Consider the following 18,242-nt stretch of genomic DNA (forward strand, 5'->3'; position numbering starts at 1 on the left):
GCCAGGAAAAGCATCATTAGACTGCAAAGGACACTGTGGGATGAGACAGACGGAGAAGACTGATACAGTATAAGAAGACTGAAAAGGTAGGAACAGGACAGGTTATAAAGAGCTTTGAACAGCAAAAGGGCTGCTTTATTTTATTTTTTTTTTGCTGAGGCAATTGGGGTTAAGTGACTTGCCCAGGGTCACACAGCTCGTATCTGAAGCTGGATTTGAACTCAAGCCCTCCTGGTTCCTGGGCCAATGCCCTATATACTGCACCACCTAGCTGCCCGAGGGCAGGACTCCTTACACTTTTTCTACTCATAACCCCTTTTCCACTTTTCCGGCAGCATCTGTTCTCATACTGTGACTTAAGGGCATGCACCGGGCAAAGTGCACCTACTTCGTGTTCAGAACCAGAACCAAGTGAAGTTGCTCAATGCAACACGGGCGAGCGCTGCCAGAAACACCTCGGATTCATTATGTGTTTGATTTTTAATTAATTTTTGGCAATTGTGCATTCAGAAACATTTTACTGTTGCCAAATTTCTTGAACCCACGGTTTAAGCACTGGTATAGAGAACCCCTAGGTGAGTAATTCCCTATGAAATTTGTAAAATTTTGTAAAATGAGGGAATCTGATTTGATAGTCTATAAAGTCCCTTCTCTCCCAAAGTCCTGTGACCCTTATGACTCTGAGATCCTATCTGCAAGGCAATTCTCAGGTCAGTTACCTTGGAGAGATGATTAGACCCGTCCAAGGCAGGGAGCGTTCACCGATTCCCATGCTCTAGGTAGGACACTCAAGGCCTTAGATTGTTTTGTCCAATATTGTAGAATACCATGTCCTTGGCTTTTGAAAAGGGACACATGCCGCTAATCATATCCGAGGCATGGCACTTTGCTTGATTGGAAGGAAACCTAAAAGTTAAATTCTTTTAAACGTGAGCCATCCTCAGCCTACTTACACTAACCAAAGTCATTCGCGGAATAGCAGACAGCACACATTCCACTTAAGCTACAGCTCCAGAGCTCGCATATCCAGTGACATCATCTTGGCACCCTGAAGTTTCTACAGAAGGCAAACATGTAAACCCTGAGGGGATGTGAGGGACTTTAGGGATGAAAAGACCTACCAGATGAAATCAAGTAAGTGAAGATCCTCATGTAAGCAGCCAGATCAAGCAGTCTTGGAGTCTGGAAGAGTTTAATTCAAATCCTGCCTTAGACACTTAACTAGCTGTGTGACCCAAGGCCAGTCATTTAACTGCTCTTTGCCTCAGTTTCCCCAGATGTAAAATGAAGGTAATAATAGCACCTATCTCAAATACATGCACATTGCTCTGCAAACCTTAAAAGCACTGTATAAAAGCATCATAAAATGATATAAAGATGCTTAGATGGTACCTACATCATTTTAGCTGAGGGTTACTGATGAGGCTTTCAATGGGCATTTCTTAATACCAGAGTAGCTGAAGACAGCACCCCAAAGACATAAAGAGTTAGAGTTGGAAGGACATTGGAGAACACTTAATCCAAACCCTTCATTTTCTAGACAAAGAAACGGAGACTGAGTTGAATTAATTCACTCAGGATCACACTTCTTTAGCAGCAGAGGTCAGATTAGAAGCTGATTATGAGGCAGCCTCACCTGCCCCTCCCTGTCACATAAAATTAAAAAACCAATCTTCCTTACCATAGGTATGATTTTCTTAGACAGGCAGCATCTATACTGAAGCTAGAACCACAGGCATAAGTTCGTACGATCCCGTGGAAGGATGACAATTTAATTAACTATTCCATAATATTTTTTGGTTACTACTCTTTCTTCCTTCCCTTATTTCCTTCTATTATAGGGCAGCTACCTGGCAAAATGGCTAGAGTGCTGGGCCTGGAGTCAAAAAGACCTGAGTTCAAATCCGGCCTCAGACATTTAGCTAGCTGTGTGACCCTAGGCAAGTCACTCAACTCTGATTGCCTCAGTTTCCTCATCTGTAAAATGAGCTGGAAAAGGAAATGGCAAACTACTACAGTATCTTTGCCATGATAACCCCAAAAAGGGTCACAGAGAGTCAGACACATCCGAAAAACAACTGAACAATATCAATGTGTTCATTTTTCTCCACAAAAGAATGTAACCTTTTTGAAGGCAGGACCGTCATTTCTGTCTTTTTATTTCTAACATCTAGTAATCGTGACTTGCATATAGTATGTATTTAATAAGTGTTTGTTGCTGTCGTAGCCAGGTCATATGGGTCATTCTCATAGCATGTAAGCTTCTTGAACGCAGGGATTATTAATTTTTTTTAAAGGCAATTGGGGTTAAGTGACTTGCCCAGGGTCACACAGCTAGTAAGTGTCAAGTGTTTGGTCTGAGGCCGGATTTGAACTCAGGTCCTCCTGACTTCAGGGCAGGTGCTCTATCCACTGCGCCACCCAGCTGCCCCGCAGGGATTATTTTATTGTTGTTGTTGTCATATTTTGTATCTGTTGTTTTTGCATCTAGCACATGGCCTGGCACACAGCAAGCACTGAATAAATGCTTGCTGATGGACTCATTCATTCATTCACCCATTCACTCATAACATATGATAGAACTTTCATCACAGCAAGGCTACTCCTGTAAATCAGGCTAGAGTAAGGGAAGGCTTTTTTTTTTTTTTTGGTGAGGCAATTGCGGTAAGTGACTTGCCCAGAGTCACACAGCTAGGAAATATTATGTGTCTGAGGCTGGATTTGAACTCAGGTCCTCCTGACTCCAAGGCCGGTGCTCTATCCACTCTGCCACTTAGCTGCCCCCCTAGGGAAGGCTTTTCTATCTTGAGGCAGTTAGGTAGCTTGAATGGAGTGGACAGAGTGTTGGATTTTGGTATAAGAAGAGCTGAGTTTAAATCTAGCCTCAGACTCTTACTAGCTGTATGACCCTGGGTAGGCCATTTAACCTCTCTTAGGCCTCAATTTCCCATCTGTAAGATGGGGATATTAATACCACCTACCTCACAGGGCTTTGTGAAGATCAAATGGGCTAACATAGTAAAGCAGCTTGTAAACCCTAAAGCACTTTATAAATGCTAGCTATTATTATGATGCAGGGCAGCTAGGTAGCAGAGTAGATAAAGTCCTGTGCTTGGAATCAGGAAGACTTTTCTTCATGAGTTTAAATCCAGTCTTGGACACTTACCAGCTACGTGACCCTGGGCAAGTCACTTAACCCTTTTTGCCTCGTTTCATCTATAAAATGAGCTGCAGAAGGAAATGGCAAATCACTACAGTATCTTTGCTAAGAAAACTCCAAATAGGGTCACAAAGAGCCAGATATGACTGAACAACAACAACAAATTATTATAATTGCCCATCTCAGCCTGCTCTTCCTCCAAACCCCACTTCCCCAAGTGTCTGAACCACAATTGACATGATCACAGATTTAGATCTAAGAGGGACCTCAGAAACCACCCAGTCTAACCCCTTCAGTTTACAGATGAGGTACCGAGGCCCAGAGAGTTAGATGAAATATGATTCGCACAAAGTCATGGAAGTAATAAGTGGTAGGGCCAGGATTTGAACTCAAGTCTTTTGACTATTAATCCATCTGGACGTGTAAAGAGCAAATTGTGCTCTCTACACTACACTCCTCCGTGCCAGTATCCTCTTTATAGCCAGAAGCAAACACTCTTGGTCATGAACAAGCAACAGCACCACTAACAGATCACGCTGTGTTTGCATTTGTCTTTAAAAATCAAAGCCTCCTCCGATTAAATGCCATCACAGCCCTGCACCAGTTAGGATCCAGAGAGACTGATGGGCTTTGGGAGCAGCTTTAATGATGATCCTGCAGACCAGGCATTAAGTAAATGTCACCAACCTGTTCGGAAAAGGAGGGAGGGCCTGGGGATCCTTCCCATTTCTGAGACAAGAGAGGCTCAGCCCACCTTTGAGGCGCCTGAGAAAAAGCGGAGCTTAGCCAAAGCTCCCTTCCTTGCCCCCCACCAAAGCTAGGGATTACTTATACAGGGTGGCAAAGGAGTGAGCGGATGTGTCTGAGCGCACGTGAAACTGTCCGTGTGTCTGTTTGGATGGATGTACGTCTGTGTGCTCGGCCTACCCGGGACATCCCAGGAGGGATACCAAAGAACTGTGGGTCAGAGTGCTCATGGAAATAAGCTTGTCAGGACACGCAGGACATACTCCTCTCCCTCTTTCCACAGCACTGTAACATCTCCCTGCTCCCAAAGGGTTGGTCCCTTGTTCAGGTCTCAAATGGGGAGGATTTGGGAGACTGGGCCCTGATTCATTTTAGAAAGCTTTTCCCTGAGGTCACAGAAGGGATTCCTTCCTAGATTGTGCTTGCATTATAAGACCTTTGAGGGCTTTTCCAACTCTAAGATAGGGTGATTCTGTAACCTCTGGCCTAAGATTTCTGCTATCAGGCCCCCTCACTCTTCATTCTTCTCCCACTGAAGACAAGGTCCAGAATACCTCCCCACACATGTTGGGGGGAAGGGCACACTGCTAAGCGGGGAGGGGTCACAGTGGGCACCAGCTATTCCTGGCACTTATCCCACTCCTCCTCTATAGTTCTGGTCAGTCAGTCAGTCAGTCAGTCAACAAACATTTATTAAGTGCTTACTTTGTGCCAGGCACTGTGCAAAAGGGCTGGGGATCAAAAGAAAGTCAAAAACATGGTTCCTCCCTGCAAAGAGACAACGTTGGATATACAGACTATAAACAGAAGATAATCTTAGAGAAAAAGCAATAACAGGAGGAGGAGGAGGAGGGTAGACCTGAAAAGTATAGAGAAGGCAGGTTATGAGCTCAGTCCTGAAAGAAGCTAGGGAAACTAAGAGGGAGGGCAACCCAGGTAGGGGGCACAGGCAGTGCAAGGGCACGGAGATGGGAGATGACGTATAGTGTATGAGGAACAGCAGCAAGGCTAGTACTGTTGACCGTAGAGTGTGTGGAGGGAAGTAAAATGCAGGAAACGTGGAAAAGCAAGAAGGGGCCAGGTTGTGAAGGGCTATTGTTGGGATGATGCTCTAACTTCTCAGGTTCCATCAGGAAGGCTGCCTAATGAATTCCATTCAATAGTTATGTAAGTGCATTCACTATGCTGGAGTAGCTTTTGCCATTCCATATACAAAACTTCTGCTGTTATTTAGTTGTTTCAGTCGTGTCCAACTGTTGGTGACCCCATTTGGGGTTTTCTTGACAAAGATGCTGGAGGGGTTTGCCATTTCCTTCTCCAGCTCATTTTATAGATGAGGAAACTGAGGCAAAGAGGTTAAGTGACTTGCCCAGGGTCACGCAGCTAGTAAGTATTTGAGGTCATATTTGAACTCAGGTGTTCTTGACTCCAGACCCGGAGCTCTAACCACTGTGCCACATAGCTTCCCCAAGGACACAAAAGTACAGGGACATAAAAACTAGATCCTATGCAACGGTCTCTAGTAATAAAGTGGCTAGCCTGGCTGGGCAAATAACCTTGGATAGAGAAGGAAAGACTGGACTAGATGGGCCCATGGATCTCAAACCCTTTACCCAAACTCCCAAGAACCAGGTTTTAGAGGCGACAGCTCCAAGCTGACAATGACAAGGATGCCAGAGGAGACCCCCAGCCCTGCTTTATGTGATTAATGTCCCAAGGCATCCACAGAAGCTTAGTTAACCTAACTTCCTCAACCCCAGCAGAAACCTCTCAAACCCATGGTTCCTTTTTTTCACCTGGTGCCTCAGAAGCTCTGCTGTGGAGGCGAGGAAAGAAGACAGACTGTTTCTGGACTCCAGAGAAGAACAGATGGGCAGACTCCAATTGATTTCATGCCATTGCTCTCTGGTAGCTAGTCAGCTCTGTGGCTCATCAACAGCAAGTGAAGAGAGATCAATGCCCACCTTTCAGAAGGAAAAGGAAGCAGGGGCAGGACACTGGGCAAGAAAGGCTTTAGTGATTGCAATGTTCTTATTTTTGGAGGGACAGAGAGAAAGCCTCTGTGTAGGGCCCCTCTGCCCTGGGGGGCTGCAAAGGCCCCCATGTGAAATGTGAAATAAATCACATTTTCCAATTTGACCTCAGAATCCCAAAGTGGGTCCTGTAGCTTGATGCACCCATCATGTTCATTCTTCAGGCAACAGTTCAGTGACGTAACACAGAAGAGTCTCCAGCTGTGACTCTGTGGTATGGCTCTAAATTGGGCACCCCATGGCCAAAACAAAACCCTTGCCTTCTCCCATCCAACATGTTCTTCTTACCTCATTGACATCAATCTGATTCTTCTCCATGTAAGCCTTATCGTTGACCTGTCCACCTTCTACAAACTCCATCAGAAGGACTCGTCGAGTTGACAGCTCCCAGTAAATGCGAGGGACCTAAAACAGTACAGAGAATGGTCAGGGCAGTCCTTGGGAACAAAGGAAGGGAATCCTAAGAGGAGATTCCAATGGGGCATAGCAAGCAAAAAATGGAAGGCCTCTCTCTATGGCTAGGAGACAATATTGAGCCGGCAAAGGAAGAAAATACAACATCACCGGTGGGGAAAAAGACACAAAGAAACTAGGTCATGGTGAAAGAGTATTCTTTTAACTGTCTTCCCCTTTAGCTTGACCCCATATTCCTATTGAGATAGCTCCTTTTCAGTACTAGAAAAGGAAGATCCACCATACCCACTGGTAACTATTACTGTGGAACATAACCTAGGATTGGAAACTTGGAATTCCCATCTTTTAGATTTATCACACTAAGGAGTGGGGCAGCTACGGAGTGCAGCGGATAGAGCACCATGCCTGGAGTCAGGAAGACCTGAGTTCAAATTCCACCTCAAACACTTACTGGCTATATGACCTTGGACAAGTCACTTCACCCTGTTTGCCTCAGTTTCCTCATCTGTAAAATGAGCTGGAGAAGGAAATAGCCAACCACTCCAATATCTTTGCCAAGAAAATATCAAATGGAGTCCAAAGAGTTGGACATGACTAAACAATACCAACACCACCAAGTGACCTCAGACACACTGCCTAATATTTCTGCCTCAGTTTCTCCACCTATACAATGGAACTACTAAAAAAAAAAGACTTTCCCATGGGGTTTCAATGGAAATGTTGTTTAAGGGATGAAAGACTCTGCAAGGGAGCCAGATATTGATTTTAACACTCCCAAGGAATAAGTTCCCTAGATAAGCTTCTCAGCACTTAGACCCTACCAAGGGTTCCCAGCTTCCCAGTCTTCCACTCCCCCCCGCCCCAAGATTCTAAGGACAGTAAAATACCAAGAACGGAACTGATATTTCACAGCTAGTCCAACCACAGATTTCCCCTGAACTTAGCAAGAAGCTGAATTTCATCAAGGCCCATGGTTAGCACTGCAAATCCTTATGTAAATATACCTACGCAAACACAGAATTGTAGCTTCTAAGCTGGAAGGGAACTAAGAGATCATCTACATTCTAAATTTTGCCAATGAGGATTTGGAGATTCAGAGAGGTTAAAGGTCAACCAGCTAGAAACCGTCAGAAGTAGGCTTTAAACTTAGACTTCAAGCCCAAGATTCTATCCACTAAGCCACACTGAAGGCTTCAAAGCTCCATTAGACCTGTGACCTCATGGATGTGAGTGTTCCCTCCAAGTGTACAAACTGCAACACATTCATTCCTTCTTATCACGTATGATTCTTATCCATGTTGTTCCAAAGATACCCCATTGAGGATCTGTCCAATATGCCGAAGACCTTCTTTTAGGCCTCTTTACATTTCAAGAGTACCACTGGAATACTTAGGCTATCTACGTGTTATATTTTGAGCCAATGACCAGTTCACTTTCCCTTCAGATTGTATCTTTTTTCAATGATATTCCTTATACCACTTCCTGAGCATAGGCATTGGAAATATGCCACGGTTTACTTGAATATAACATGTGTCTCTCTATTGCTTTCTGGGTCACCCACAAATTTAATTTCTCATAGGTTGTGATGGTCTAAGATTTGCAACCAAAGCATATCACTGGGAGAATATTTGTATTGATAAGAGGAGGAAGAGGAGGTCTTTGCACCTGGAAGTACTTTATAATTGTTAAAAGTGCTGCACAATTTCCCAAATGCAATGCAACCTACTTTCATCTTCCTAATTCAATTATGGGCTCAACCTATTTCCATCTGCAGTGTCTGTCCAACTGATGTGTTAATGCTCTAACTCAATGGCATGGTTATTCAATTGTATGTCACAGTCTGGACAAAAAGCATTTCTCATTCACTTAGGGTATTTTTTTTCCTGCAAGGACTGTTTACACCAAACTCTTTTAAATAATCATGGCTCTCATTGAAGAGACTTTTATTATTTAGGGCAGTTTGATGAAACAAACACACTATAAATAGGAACATTTAGAGGATCTCATCAACTGGAAAGAATCCTTCCTTCCATTTGGACACTGAAAGTCATTTGAAATTAACAATCGGGGAGCAGGTAGGTGGCGCAGTGGATAGAACACTGGCCCTGAATTCAGGAGTACCTGAGTTCAAATCCGGCCTCAGGCCCCTGGGCAAGTCACTTAACCCCATTGCCTAGCAAAAAAAAAAATTAATTAACAATCAGAAGGTCATTGACCAGTGTTGTTGATATGACTGTGTTTGGGAAAAAAATCCTGTAGGACCCTGACATAAGGGTTTGAAAAATGACTGCCATTCTGAGATTTGTAGTTCACAGGGTCATCTCTTCCCCATAGCCCTGAGTTAAAATTTGGACTACTGAGATCTTTGAGCTGGAAGAATGATTTTAGTGACAATCTTCAAGAGAGCAGAGTGGGCAGAAGGGGCAATATGAACAGAACAAGAGAAGAAGCTGTGGCGGAGGTGGCATCCTTACCTCTGACTTGGGAAATGATCAGGTGGAAGAAGTGATAGACACAGTGTGACATTTTAAAAAGTTCAAGAGACATAATTTCTGGGTAATTAACCATTTTACCAATAAAAGGAATGGCCATTAGGCCATTTCTCTCTTGGACGAAGATCATCATGGCAGCAGTCTCACAGCTTATATGCCCTTGTAAAGTGGGTATTCCAGGGGGTGGCAATCAACTCTGATTGGTTACCAATTAATGTAAAACTGGGTGTTCCAGAGGGTGGCAATCAACTCTAATTGGTTACCAATTAATGATAGGTGAACTTTACAAAAAGAAGTGGACTCACTCTAATGAGGGGCTGGGAGAGGGACATCATGTCACTCTTGAGCAGAACACCCAGACCACCCACAGCCTTAGGCAACCTAGACACAGGATCTACCTCTGTTCAAATTAGCTAGAGTGGAACACAATGGACAGGAATTCATTTTAGATTAGAAGTCTGATCTAGTTGAGCAGAATAGCAATACCCAGAACCTTAATCCTATCTTCCATCAGCCCTGTCCTTCTGAGAGACTGGGCTTCAGAGAAGGAAATAGGACGGGGGAAAAAGCTTGGGTCTCCCCAATTTTGATAACCGGCTATTAATGAGAGAAAAAGAATCACTTCTCTCAATAGAGAGACAGATAAAGGACAGTTGAGGTATGAAAGAGACAGAAAAGATCACAGTGGATTATTAGGTCCCTGCTGGCATCTTGGAACAAAGAACTGAGATTGAAATTTCCAGTTATACTCACCTCTTTAAAGACTGAAGCATATTCCTAAACTTCTACTATTTCTGCAACCTCTTCCCACTGTATCTATACAATAACAGATGCTGTCATATATTCTTTTCTTATTTCTTTTTACCTAAGATGTTAACTCTTCCCTGATTTTGCTCCATACAAATACCCATGATTAGCCAAGAAGGTTTATTTTGCATGTCTATAGAGTGAGGGTATGCTGAGAAAAGGGGAGTGGAGGAAACCAGAGGCTAGCTAAAAATACACAAAATTTAAATTGGGACAGAAAACTAAACCTCTTTATAAATGTTAGGAACTTTCTTAATTGGAGACTCTGGGCTATTATGATTTTGTCTGATTTTGCTGCTGAGTTGTTTCAGTCATGTTCAACTCTCCATGGCCCCAATTGGAGTCGTTGTGGCAAAGACACTACAGTGGTTTGCCATTTCCTTCTAAAGCTCATTTTCCAGATGAGGAACTGAGTCAAACAGGGTTAAGAGACTAGGCCAGGGTCACACAGCTAGTAAGTGTGTGAGGCTGAATTTGAACTCAGGTCTTCCTGACTCCAGGGACAGGGGGCTTCACTGTGCCACCTAGCTGTCCTTTGTCAGACAGAAACTCCATAATATAGCAGAGCAAGAGACCAAAGGGACTTGAGGGCCATTATATTGCTCCTGGGTTAAAAGTGAGGTAATTGTTGTAACAAGGTACGGCAGATTAAATCTCCAGCCCTGAAATGAGAAAAAAGGTAGGCAGAGTGGAAAGAGTGGTACCCAAAGAGAAAGTCATATCCTAAACTGGCTTTTCCAGAATAGACAAGGGGGTAGAAACTAGAAATACCACTGGCTCCTTCCACAACAAGAAAATAGGTTTTGTTTTCAAACTTTTCCTTTTCATTCGTTTGGGTGAAAACTTCTCCAACTATTAAGGAGTCAGTGTGGTATAATGGAAAGCCTGCTGTCTTTGGAGTAAGAGGTCTGGGGTCTGGTGTCAATATCTTTAATTCTACTACAGCCATCCCTTTCACAACACAACTTTCCCCATCTCAGTTTTGATATCGTAGGCTGGCATAAGAAATTAAATAGGAATTTTGGGGGAGTCTTATGGTAGCCACTGGTGACATGCAAAGGCCAGCAGATGATGCAAGAAAAGTTTAGAAACTCAAAAATGCACAAAATATGTGTATAGCATTATATAACATCAACATATTTTATCTTTTAATACCATAATAATTCAGACTTCTTCTCTGGTACGAAGGGAGGGCCAAAAAATTTTACATGGATTTTCCAGATCACAGGGGTACCATGCCCTTAATCCTCGAGATATGGAAGGTATAACTGTACTTACTCCCTATGTGACCTCAGATAAGTCCCTTAACCTCTCTAGGCCTCATTCCCATTTGTAAAATGAGGGGGTGTACAAAATGACTTCTAAAGTCCTTGCTAGATCTAAACCTACACTGGAAATCTATATCTGAGATCCTGATACTTCATTCTTTTTATTTTTTTGGCTAGGCAATGGGGTTAAGTGACTTGCCCAGAGTCACACAGCTAGTAAGTGTTATGTCTCTGAGGCCAGATTTGAACTCAGGCCCTCCTGAATCCGGGTTGGTGCTCTATCCACTGCGCCACCTAGCTGCCCCAATCCTGACACTTTGGAAAGAGAAAATTAAAACCCTAGAACTAAACTTCAAGTGGGTAGCCAGCAAACAGAAGATGCCAGATAAATAGCACTGAGCATAAAGAGAAAATGAGAGATTTGAGAGGTTCTGGGTTTTTAACCTGGCCCATCAATTGCCCAGATATGATCTGCTACCCCACATGCTGTACTTCATCTATATCTTTCCCCCCAAACCCAGTTTCTTTTCAAACACAACTCCCTTCATCCTGATGGGCATAATGCATCTCTTCACTTCAGCCTGTCAGACCTAAAATGACAGAAATAGCAAATGAGGGGAAATAAGGGGATTTGTCATGGAAACTCAGGGAGAACTATAAGTCCTTGGTGGACACGACACTGAAATTTCTGTAAAATGCTAAATTGCTCACTGCTCAGTTAAGAGAAAATTGGCTTGACAGAGTTAGACAAGGTCAAGCGCCTTGCCCCAAGATCCCCTGGCAGGTGCGAGGGGTTGGAGTACGGTGTCAGTGGAGGGGCACTGACCGAGCCCCAACATCTTTGTTAGGCTACCGTCCCTTCTTATGTTGTCTCTGTCAAACTTCTTAACAGGAAAGGTAATGAGAGAGAGTCAAAAGAACGGACCTTGGTTAAATCACTTCCCCTCTTGGGCTCTCAAGTTTTATCATCTATACAACAGGATGGACCACGAGAAGACAGGAGATGATACCACAGCAGGATCAGATAAAAGACTAGGCAGTATTTAATCTGGTGAAGAGAAGACTTTGGGGGGAAATGGTATCTGTCCTCAAAAATCTGAAGAGCTATCAGTGAAATTGGGGTTTGGCTTATTCTGTTTAACCCTAGGTAACAGAAGGGGTGAAATAGGAGCAGTGAAAGTTACAGAAAGACAAGTTTTTCTCAATATAAGGAAAAACTTCCTAATGATCCAGGATGTCCAAAAGGGTAGGAGATTTTTTTTTCCAGGAAGTAATCAGTTCCTCATCAGTGAAAGTCATCAAGCAGAGACTAAATAAGTACTTGTCAAAGGTGTTCCAGAGGGGATTTTTCTTTATGTACAAGTTGGATTAAATGAACCCCCTTATGTCTTTGAGATTCTAGATAATGCCTAATGTGCCTTCCTGTTCTATAGCCTAAGATTCTACAGTCTTAGTAAGTCATTTAACCTCTATGACTTAGTTATCTCATCTGTAAAATGAGGACAAGATGATTTCTAAGGTAACTTCAGCTCTGAAACTCAAAAAGGAAAGACAAAACAAAATGAAAAAGAAAAAGGAAGAACCCTCCAAAAGGAAAGCTAAATTTTAGGCAGAAGTCACATGACAGTGAAAAGATCAGTGGCTGGAGAGACAGAGGACCTGAGTTCAAATTTCACTTCTGCTAGTTATTATTTATGAGATGTTAGGCAAGTTGTCTTAATGTCTCTGGGTCTCAGTTTCCTCTTCTGGAAAATAAGAGGTTTGGGCTAGACGACCTCTAAGCCCCCTTCTGGATCTAAATCTATAAACCATAAGCTTACTTCGGGGGGAAACACACTGTGGTGCCTTCTTATACAGAGCTTAAATTACTTACTAGAACCACATGATTATAACAGGAAAAAAAAGTGTCACATTCTTCCTTTTTTAACTTGGGAAATTTTACAAATTCACATATTTGCAAATATCAGCCTGATTTATAAAAATCTGACACCCATCCCCACACAACACCTCTTTACAACAGGCTTTTTTTCTTTTTCTTCCTAAATTGTTCTTTTGTCACAGAAGAAAAAAACTAAACAAATTTAAACAATCCTCAAAAAATTACATTCTCTTAAACTAGGTAGGCCGAAAAAACATCACAAAATCACAAAAAAGGTGATTATAACTGAAAATACATGCAACATTTTTTTTTTTGGCTGGAGGTGGGGATGGGGTGGGAAGAAAATGACCTAAAATTCCATCAGCATGAGGAAATTTCCCATGTAGAAACCTCTTCCACAGACACAGATGTGTAACTTATATCCTTAGAAAGTTATCTACAGTACCAGGAAGTAAAAGGATTCCCCCTCATGCCCACAGCTGATATGTTTTTCTGAATTCTTTATTTTCACTATTTCTTATAAGCACAGTGATATTCTAGTATATTCAAAGTCCTTAATTTGTTTACCAGTGTTCCACACCAAGTGTTCTTAAGCTCATGGAACCCTTTGGCAATCTGGCGAAGTCTACAGATTCCTTCACAGAATAATATTCTTTTTTTTTTCCTTTTTTGGTGAAACAATTGGGGTGAAGTGACTTGCCCAGGGTCACACAGCTAGTAATTGTCAAGTGTCTGAGGCCTGATTTGAGCTCAGGTTCTCCTGACTCCAAGGAGGGAGCTCTGTCCATTGTGCCACCTAGTTGCCCCCCCACAGAATAATACTCTTTTTCTTTTTCTGGGGGGGAAGGGCTAGGCAACGGGGTTAAGTGACTTGCCCATGGTCACATAGCTAGTAAGTATCAAGTATCTGAGGCCAGATTTGAATAATACTCTTAATGAATAGTATATAAGACATAAGCTTATAAAAGAAACCAATTATAGGCTTTTCTATTTAAAAATTATTTATTAATTTTTAACATTTATCTTTTTAAAATTTGAGTTCTGAATCCTCTCCCTTCCTCCCGCCCCCCTCACCTATTGGGAATGTGTAATATGTAATGTAATATCAATTATACATGTGAAATCATGCAAAACATACTTAGAGGAAATCATCATGGTGAAAATAAAGATGAATTTTTTTACATCCAAGTTTAGAGACCTCCTGAAATCTATTCACAGCCCCCTTGGGGTCTGTGGACCCAGATTAAGAAACTTTGCTCTAAGTGTTTGGCATATAGTTTATTTCCAACTTTTTGCTACTACAAATCAAGTTATTATTAATGAACATTATTGTGCAGATGGATCTTGTCTGTCAATAACCTCCTTGAGGTACAATCTAATAAAAGGAGCATGAAATAAATGAGTAGTAACAATTTTGTAACTTTTCTTACATAATTAGAAATAACTTCCCAAGACGGTTGAACCAATTCACAGTTCCACCAGTAGTGAATCTGTGGTTGTCCTTTATTCCTTTTTTTTTTTTAATTTGGTAAGGCAAATGGGGTTAAGTGACTTGCCTAGGGTCATACAACTAGTAAATATGTGTCTGAGGCTGCATTTGAACTCAGGTCCTCCTGATCCAGGGCCAGTGCTCTATTCACTGCACTATCTAGCTGCCCCACCCCTTCATGCTTGAAGAGGAACAAAATGACATCATTACGTGGGAGTCAAGGTACAGTGTGTCCGACTAGCTGATCGGACCAGTGGGAGCACAGAAGGCTCCACCACAGGTTGGGCACAAATAGTCCATATGAACATTCGGAGTGGAGATGGCTGAAATTTGCAGTGAATTAGTAGGCCCTCAAAGGCCTTTTTGGAAATTCACTTCCAAAGAGTCTGGTACTCTCCACTAAAGATCTGCCCTCATAACAAAGAGAGAAACATGAACTATCTAGCGCTTTTCTAAAACATCCAGTCCCATAACATAGACCAGTGATTCTCAACTTTTTGAGAGCTATAATACTCATCATTTTCTCATTTACTTCCCTATAGGTGTTCTTCTTTCTTTTTTTTCCCTATTTTTTTTTGGGGGGGTTAGGCAATTGGGGTTAAGTGACTTGCCCAGGGTTACACAGCTAGTAAGTGTCAAGTGTTTGGTCTGAGGCCGGATTTGAACTCAGGTCCTCCTGACTTCAGGGCTGGTGCTCTATCCACTGTGCCACCTAGCCACCCCTAGTTGTTTTTCTTTCAAGAATACCTTCTGGCTTCTATTGATTTTTGTTGTTGTTAAATTAAGGTGAATGAAAATTAATTTAGAGAATTCTCCAGAGATTACTGAAATCTCTTTGGGAAACTGACAAAAATTGGCTATAAACAATATTCCAAAAATCCAGATATTTGCCAGTAATTACCTTTTAATTAAGGACACTTCCCCTCCCCCTCTCCCCATGGAGTGTTCACCCCGGCTTCTCCCTGCCACATCTCTTATTCCATCCATATGCTAGAGTTATGAGAAGGTTTCTCATCTCCCAACTTGGCCCCAATTCTCTAGCCCTCATCTTCTGCCAGTCCCAAATTGTAGTAACCCATCATAGACCAGATCCATATTAATTGCCCAGATTGTAACCAACCCACTCAGCTTCCCCTTAAGCTCCCTGCCCCTTGTGCCATCCCTGTATTTGGAAGCTGTGTGTAACTCTGAGATTTACTGCACTGAACTAAGGCAGTTATTAAGCCCAACATAAGCATGGGAAGATGCCTCACACACCAAGAGGTAAACTCTTTGCTGAGGCTTAATTACTCACAGATGTTTCAGTGAGATGCCAGTATATAAAAACAATTTATCTCTGGCTTTAAGAGCTCAACTGGGTTCACAGCACAAAATTCACTTCCCACTTGTTATGTGCTTAGGCAAAATTAATTACTCAGGAGCTGAATTCCACTACCATCTTTGGGGTAGTGTGCACGTTTGGGAAGTCACAGTTTAAGTCAGTAGATTAATTATTTATCCATTTGGCATCCTTGGTTTTTTTCCCTTAAGCGGTACTATTATTATAATTACATCATCAGTACAGTTATGGCTTTTTGGCCCTAGCTGGCAAGTGATTGGCTGTTTCCATGGGGACAGTAGAGGGTTCTACTTGTCAGTCTCCTAGTAACAGCTCTGATGGGCACCCTGCTTGCTCCAAGGTGTGCGTTTTTGTGGAAACCAGTTTTTAGCTGACCTATGGTGATTTCACGGCTGCTTCCCAGGGGTTCTGTCCAATTGTCTGGATTTGGATGAAGTGGAAGAACTCTACATTTCTATCTACACAAGCAGCCAAAGGAAGGCCAGCCAAACAGACTGGTGGTTACCAATCCACCGGAGAGAGGACATCTGGACATATTTAGCCCAGAGCACACACAGCAATCTGAATTCTTCCCTGGTAGAAGTACTTTCCTGTTTCTTCCAAAATGTACATACAACCCCAAGACAAAAGCAGAATTCAGCTCGAGGGTAATTAGTTTTGCTTCTCCTCCCAGACAATGATAATGGCCTTGGGTCTGGCTTTTTCAGCTCTGATGGCAAATCCACGGGCTTTTTAAGCAGCAAGGGTAAATGCCTCTTGGACCATTCTCATCTCTTCAGAATGGTCTTGGTGAGAAATAAAGAAGACACTTCTAAAAATACTAGTTCTCATAAAGTAGTTTTTAGTTAGCTTGGTCCAGAGCAAGACAGATCTTTCTCCATTTCCTTGAGTTGAGTTGTACAAGCTAATAATTACAATAATGGCTTCCTTTAAGACTCAGGTTAAACCCCCAACTTCTGCCCGAGAACTTTGCCAGTCATCCCTCTTCCTCACACCCCCAGGAGAATAAAAACTCTTAGAGGCAAAGGATTATTTCATTTTTGTCTTTGGGCCCCCGGGGGATAGTACAGTGCCTTACACATTGTTGTTGTTCAGTCATTTCAGTTTTGTTTGACTCTTCATGACCTCATTTTTGAGGTTTTCTTGGCAAAGATACTAGAGTGGTTTGCCAATTCCCTTTCCAGCTCGTTTTACAAGTGAGGAAACTAAGGCAAATGGGGTTAAGTGACTTGTCACAGCGGTAGTAAGTGTCTGAAGCCAGATTTGAACTCAGGAAGCTGAGTCTTCCTGACTCTAGGCCCAGCACTCTATCCACTGTACCATACCACCTAGCTGCTCCTTTTTACCACAGACTTAGTAACTGCTTATCATATTAATTTAGATGCCAGAACTGAACTGCTACCTATTCTGATTTTATCAAAATTAAAAGTTAATCTGTAAAAAATATGATATTATATGATAAATGCAAAAGAGTAGCTCAAAACCAAGTGAGGCTTGAGGGGAAAAGTCGTTGCTGACCAGGAGATGAGGGGAAAAGATAGTATTCCAAATAAGCTTTAATATATGGAACTTGACAGGTGAAATGTACACCCACACATACATACGCACAAAAATATATATATTTCAGGCAGAGGGAACATTCTGAGCAAGGATTGCTGAAAGGGACCATGATACAAAATGGCTAAGAATGTCTGATTTAGAGTCTTTTCTATAAGGATTCAGATCCGCTTCCCAAGTATTAATTTATTCATTATCCGAAGAAGGATACATCAAGGTTACACTATCCCCATTTTGCAAATGGGAAAACTGAGGCCAAGGGTGAGTGACTCTTCCTAGGGGGATGGCAGTAGCCAATGCACAATGAGAAGCCATCTCTGCGCTTTGCACCCAGCACCCTTCTCATCTAGACCACTTAGCAGTTATCCTCTCCCTCATTCCTACCTTTAAGAATTTAAAGCGTTTAAGCATTTCAGCCACTTTCTCTGCATTCTTGCCTTCATTGAGGAAGTCTAACTCCAGAGGCAAGTTCTTCTTCGCCTCATCCACCAGCCACATGAACTCAAATTCAGGAAACAGCTGCTTCACAGCCCCAACAAGCACCTGAAATCCAAGGAGTCACTGTTAGCCAGCCCATCCTCACCCAAACAGGAAGAGAGCTCTCTCTTCCATCCCTGCCCTCTCTCTGGACTTAATTATAGGATAACTCACTCATCACACTCAAAGGGAAACGCATTGGGGAAATAAAGAAAAAGGTGGGGATTTAAGTACCAGAGAGATTTCTTTTTATACTTTAGGCCACATCCAAAATTCTTACTTTGCACACAACATCTTTCACCAAGATCTACTAAAAAAAAAATCATAGAATCATCTTTTGAAAAAGCTGGGAAAGACTTTAGAGAGCATATAACTCAGTCCAATCACTGTACAAATGAGGAAACTGATGCCCAAGGAGGTAAAGACACTTGACCAGGGTTGAATATCTCATAAGTAATAACAACTGATATTTATATAAGCTTTACAATTTAGAAAGTGCTTTACACAAACTCTCTCATTTATGCCTTACAACTACCCCATGTAGCTAGTATTGCAGGTATATGTAAGCTCCATTTTACAG

General features: G+C 42.3%; 1 protein-coding gene across 1 annotated transcript in view; it reads right to left on the reverse strand.

Moving 5' to 3' along the window:
- The window catches only part of ADCK1 (aarF domain containing kinase 1), a 175,238-nt gene that overhangs the window by 26,910 nt on the left and 130,086 nt on the right, over positions 1-18,242 (reverse strand). The window contains 2 exon segments of the mRNA XM_020986163.2: positions 6,229-6,345; positions 17,570-17,728. Of these exon segments, the coding sequence (XP_020841822.1) occupies positions 6,229-6,345; positions 17,570-17,728 (276 nt within the window).

Source organism: Phascolarctos cinereus, unplaced genomic scaffold (genome assembly GCF_003287225.1).
Source record: "Phascolarctos cinereus isolate Bilbo 61053 unplaced genomic scaffold, phaCin_HiC Scaffold_3;HRSCAF=262, whole genome shotgun sequence".
Taxonomy (NCBI): Eukaryota; Metazoa; Chordata; class Mammalia; order Diprotodontia; family Phascolarctidae; genus Phascolarctos; species Phascolarctos cinereus.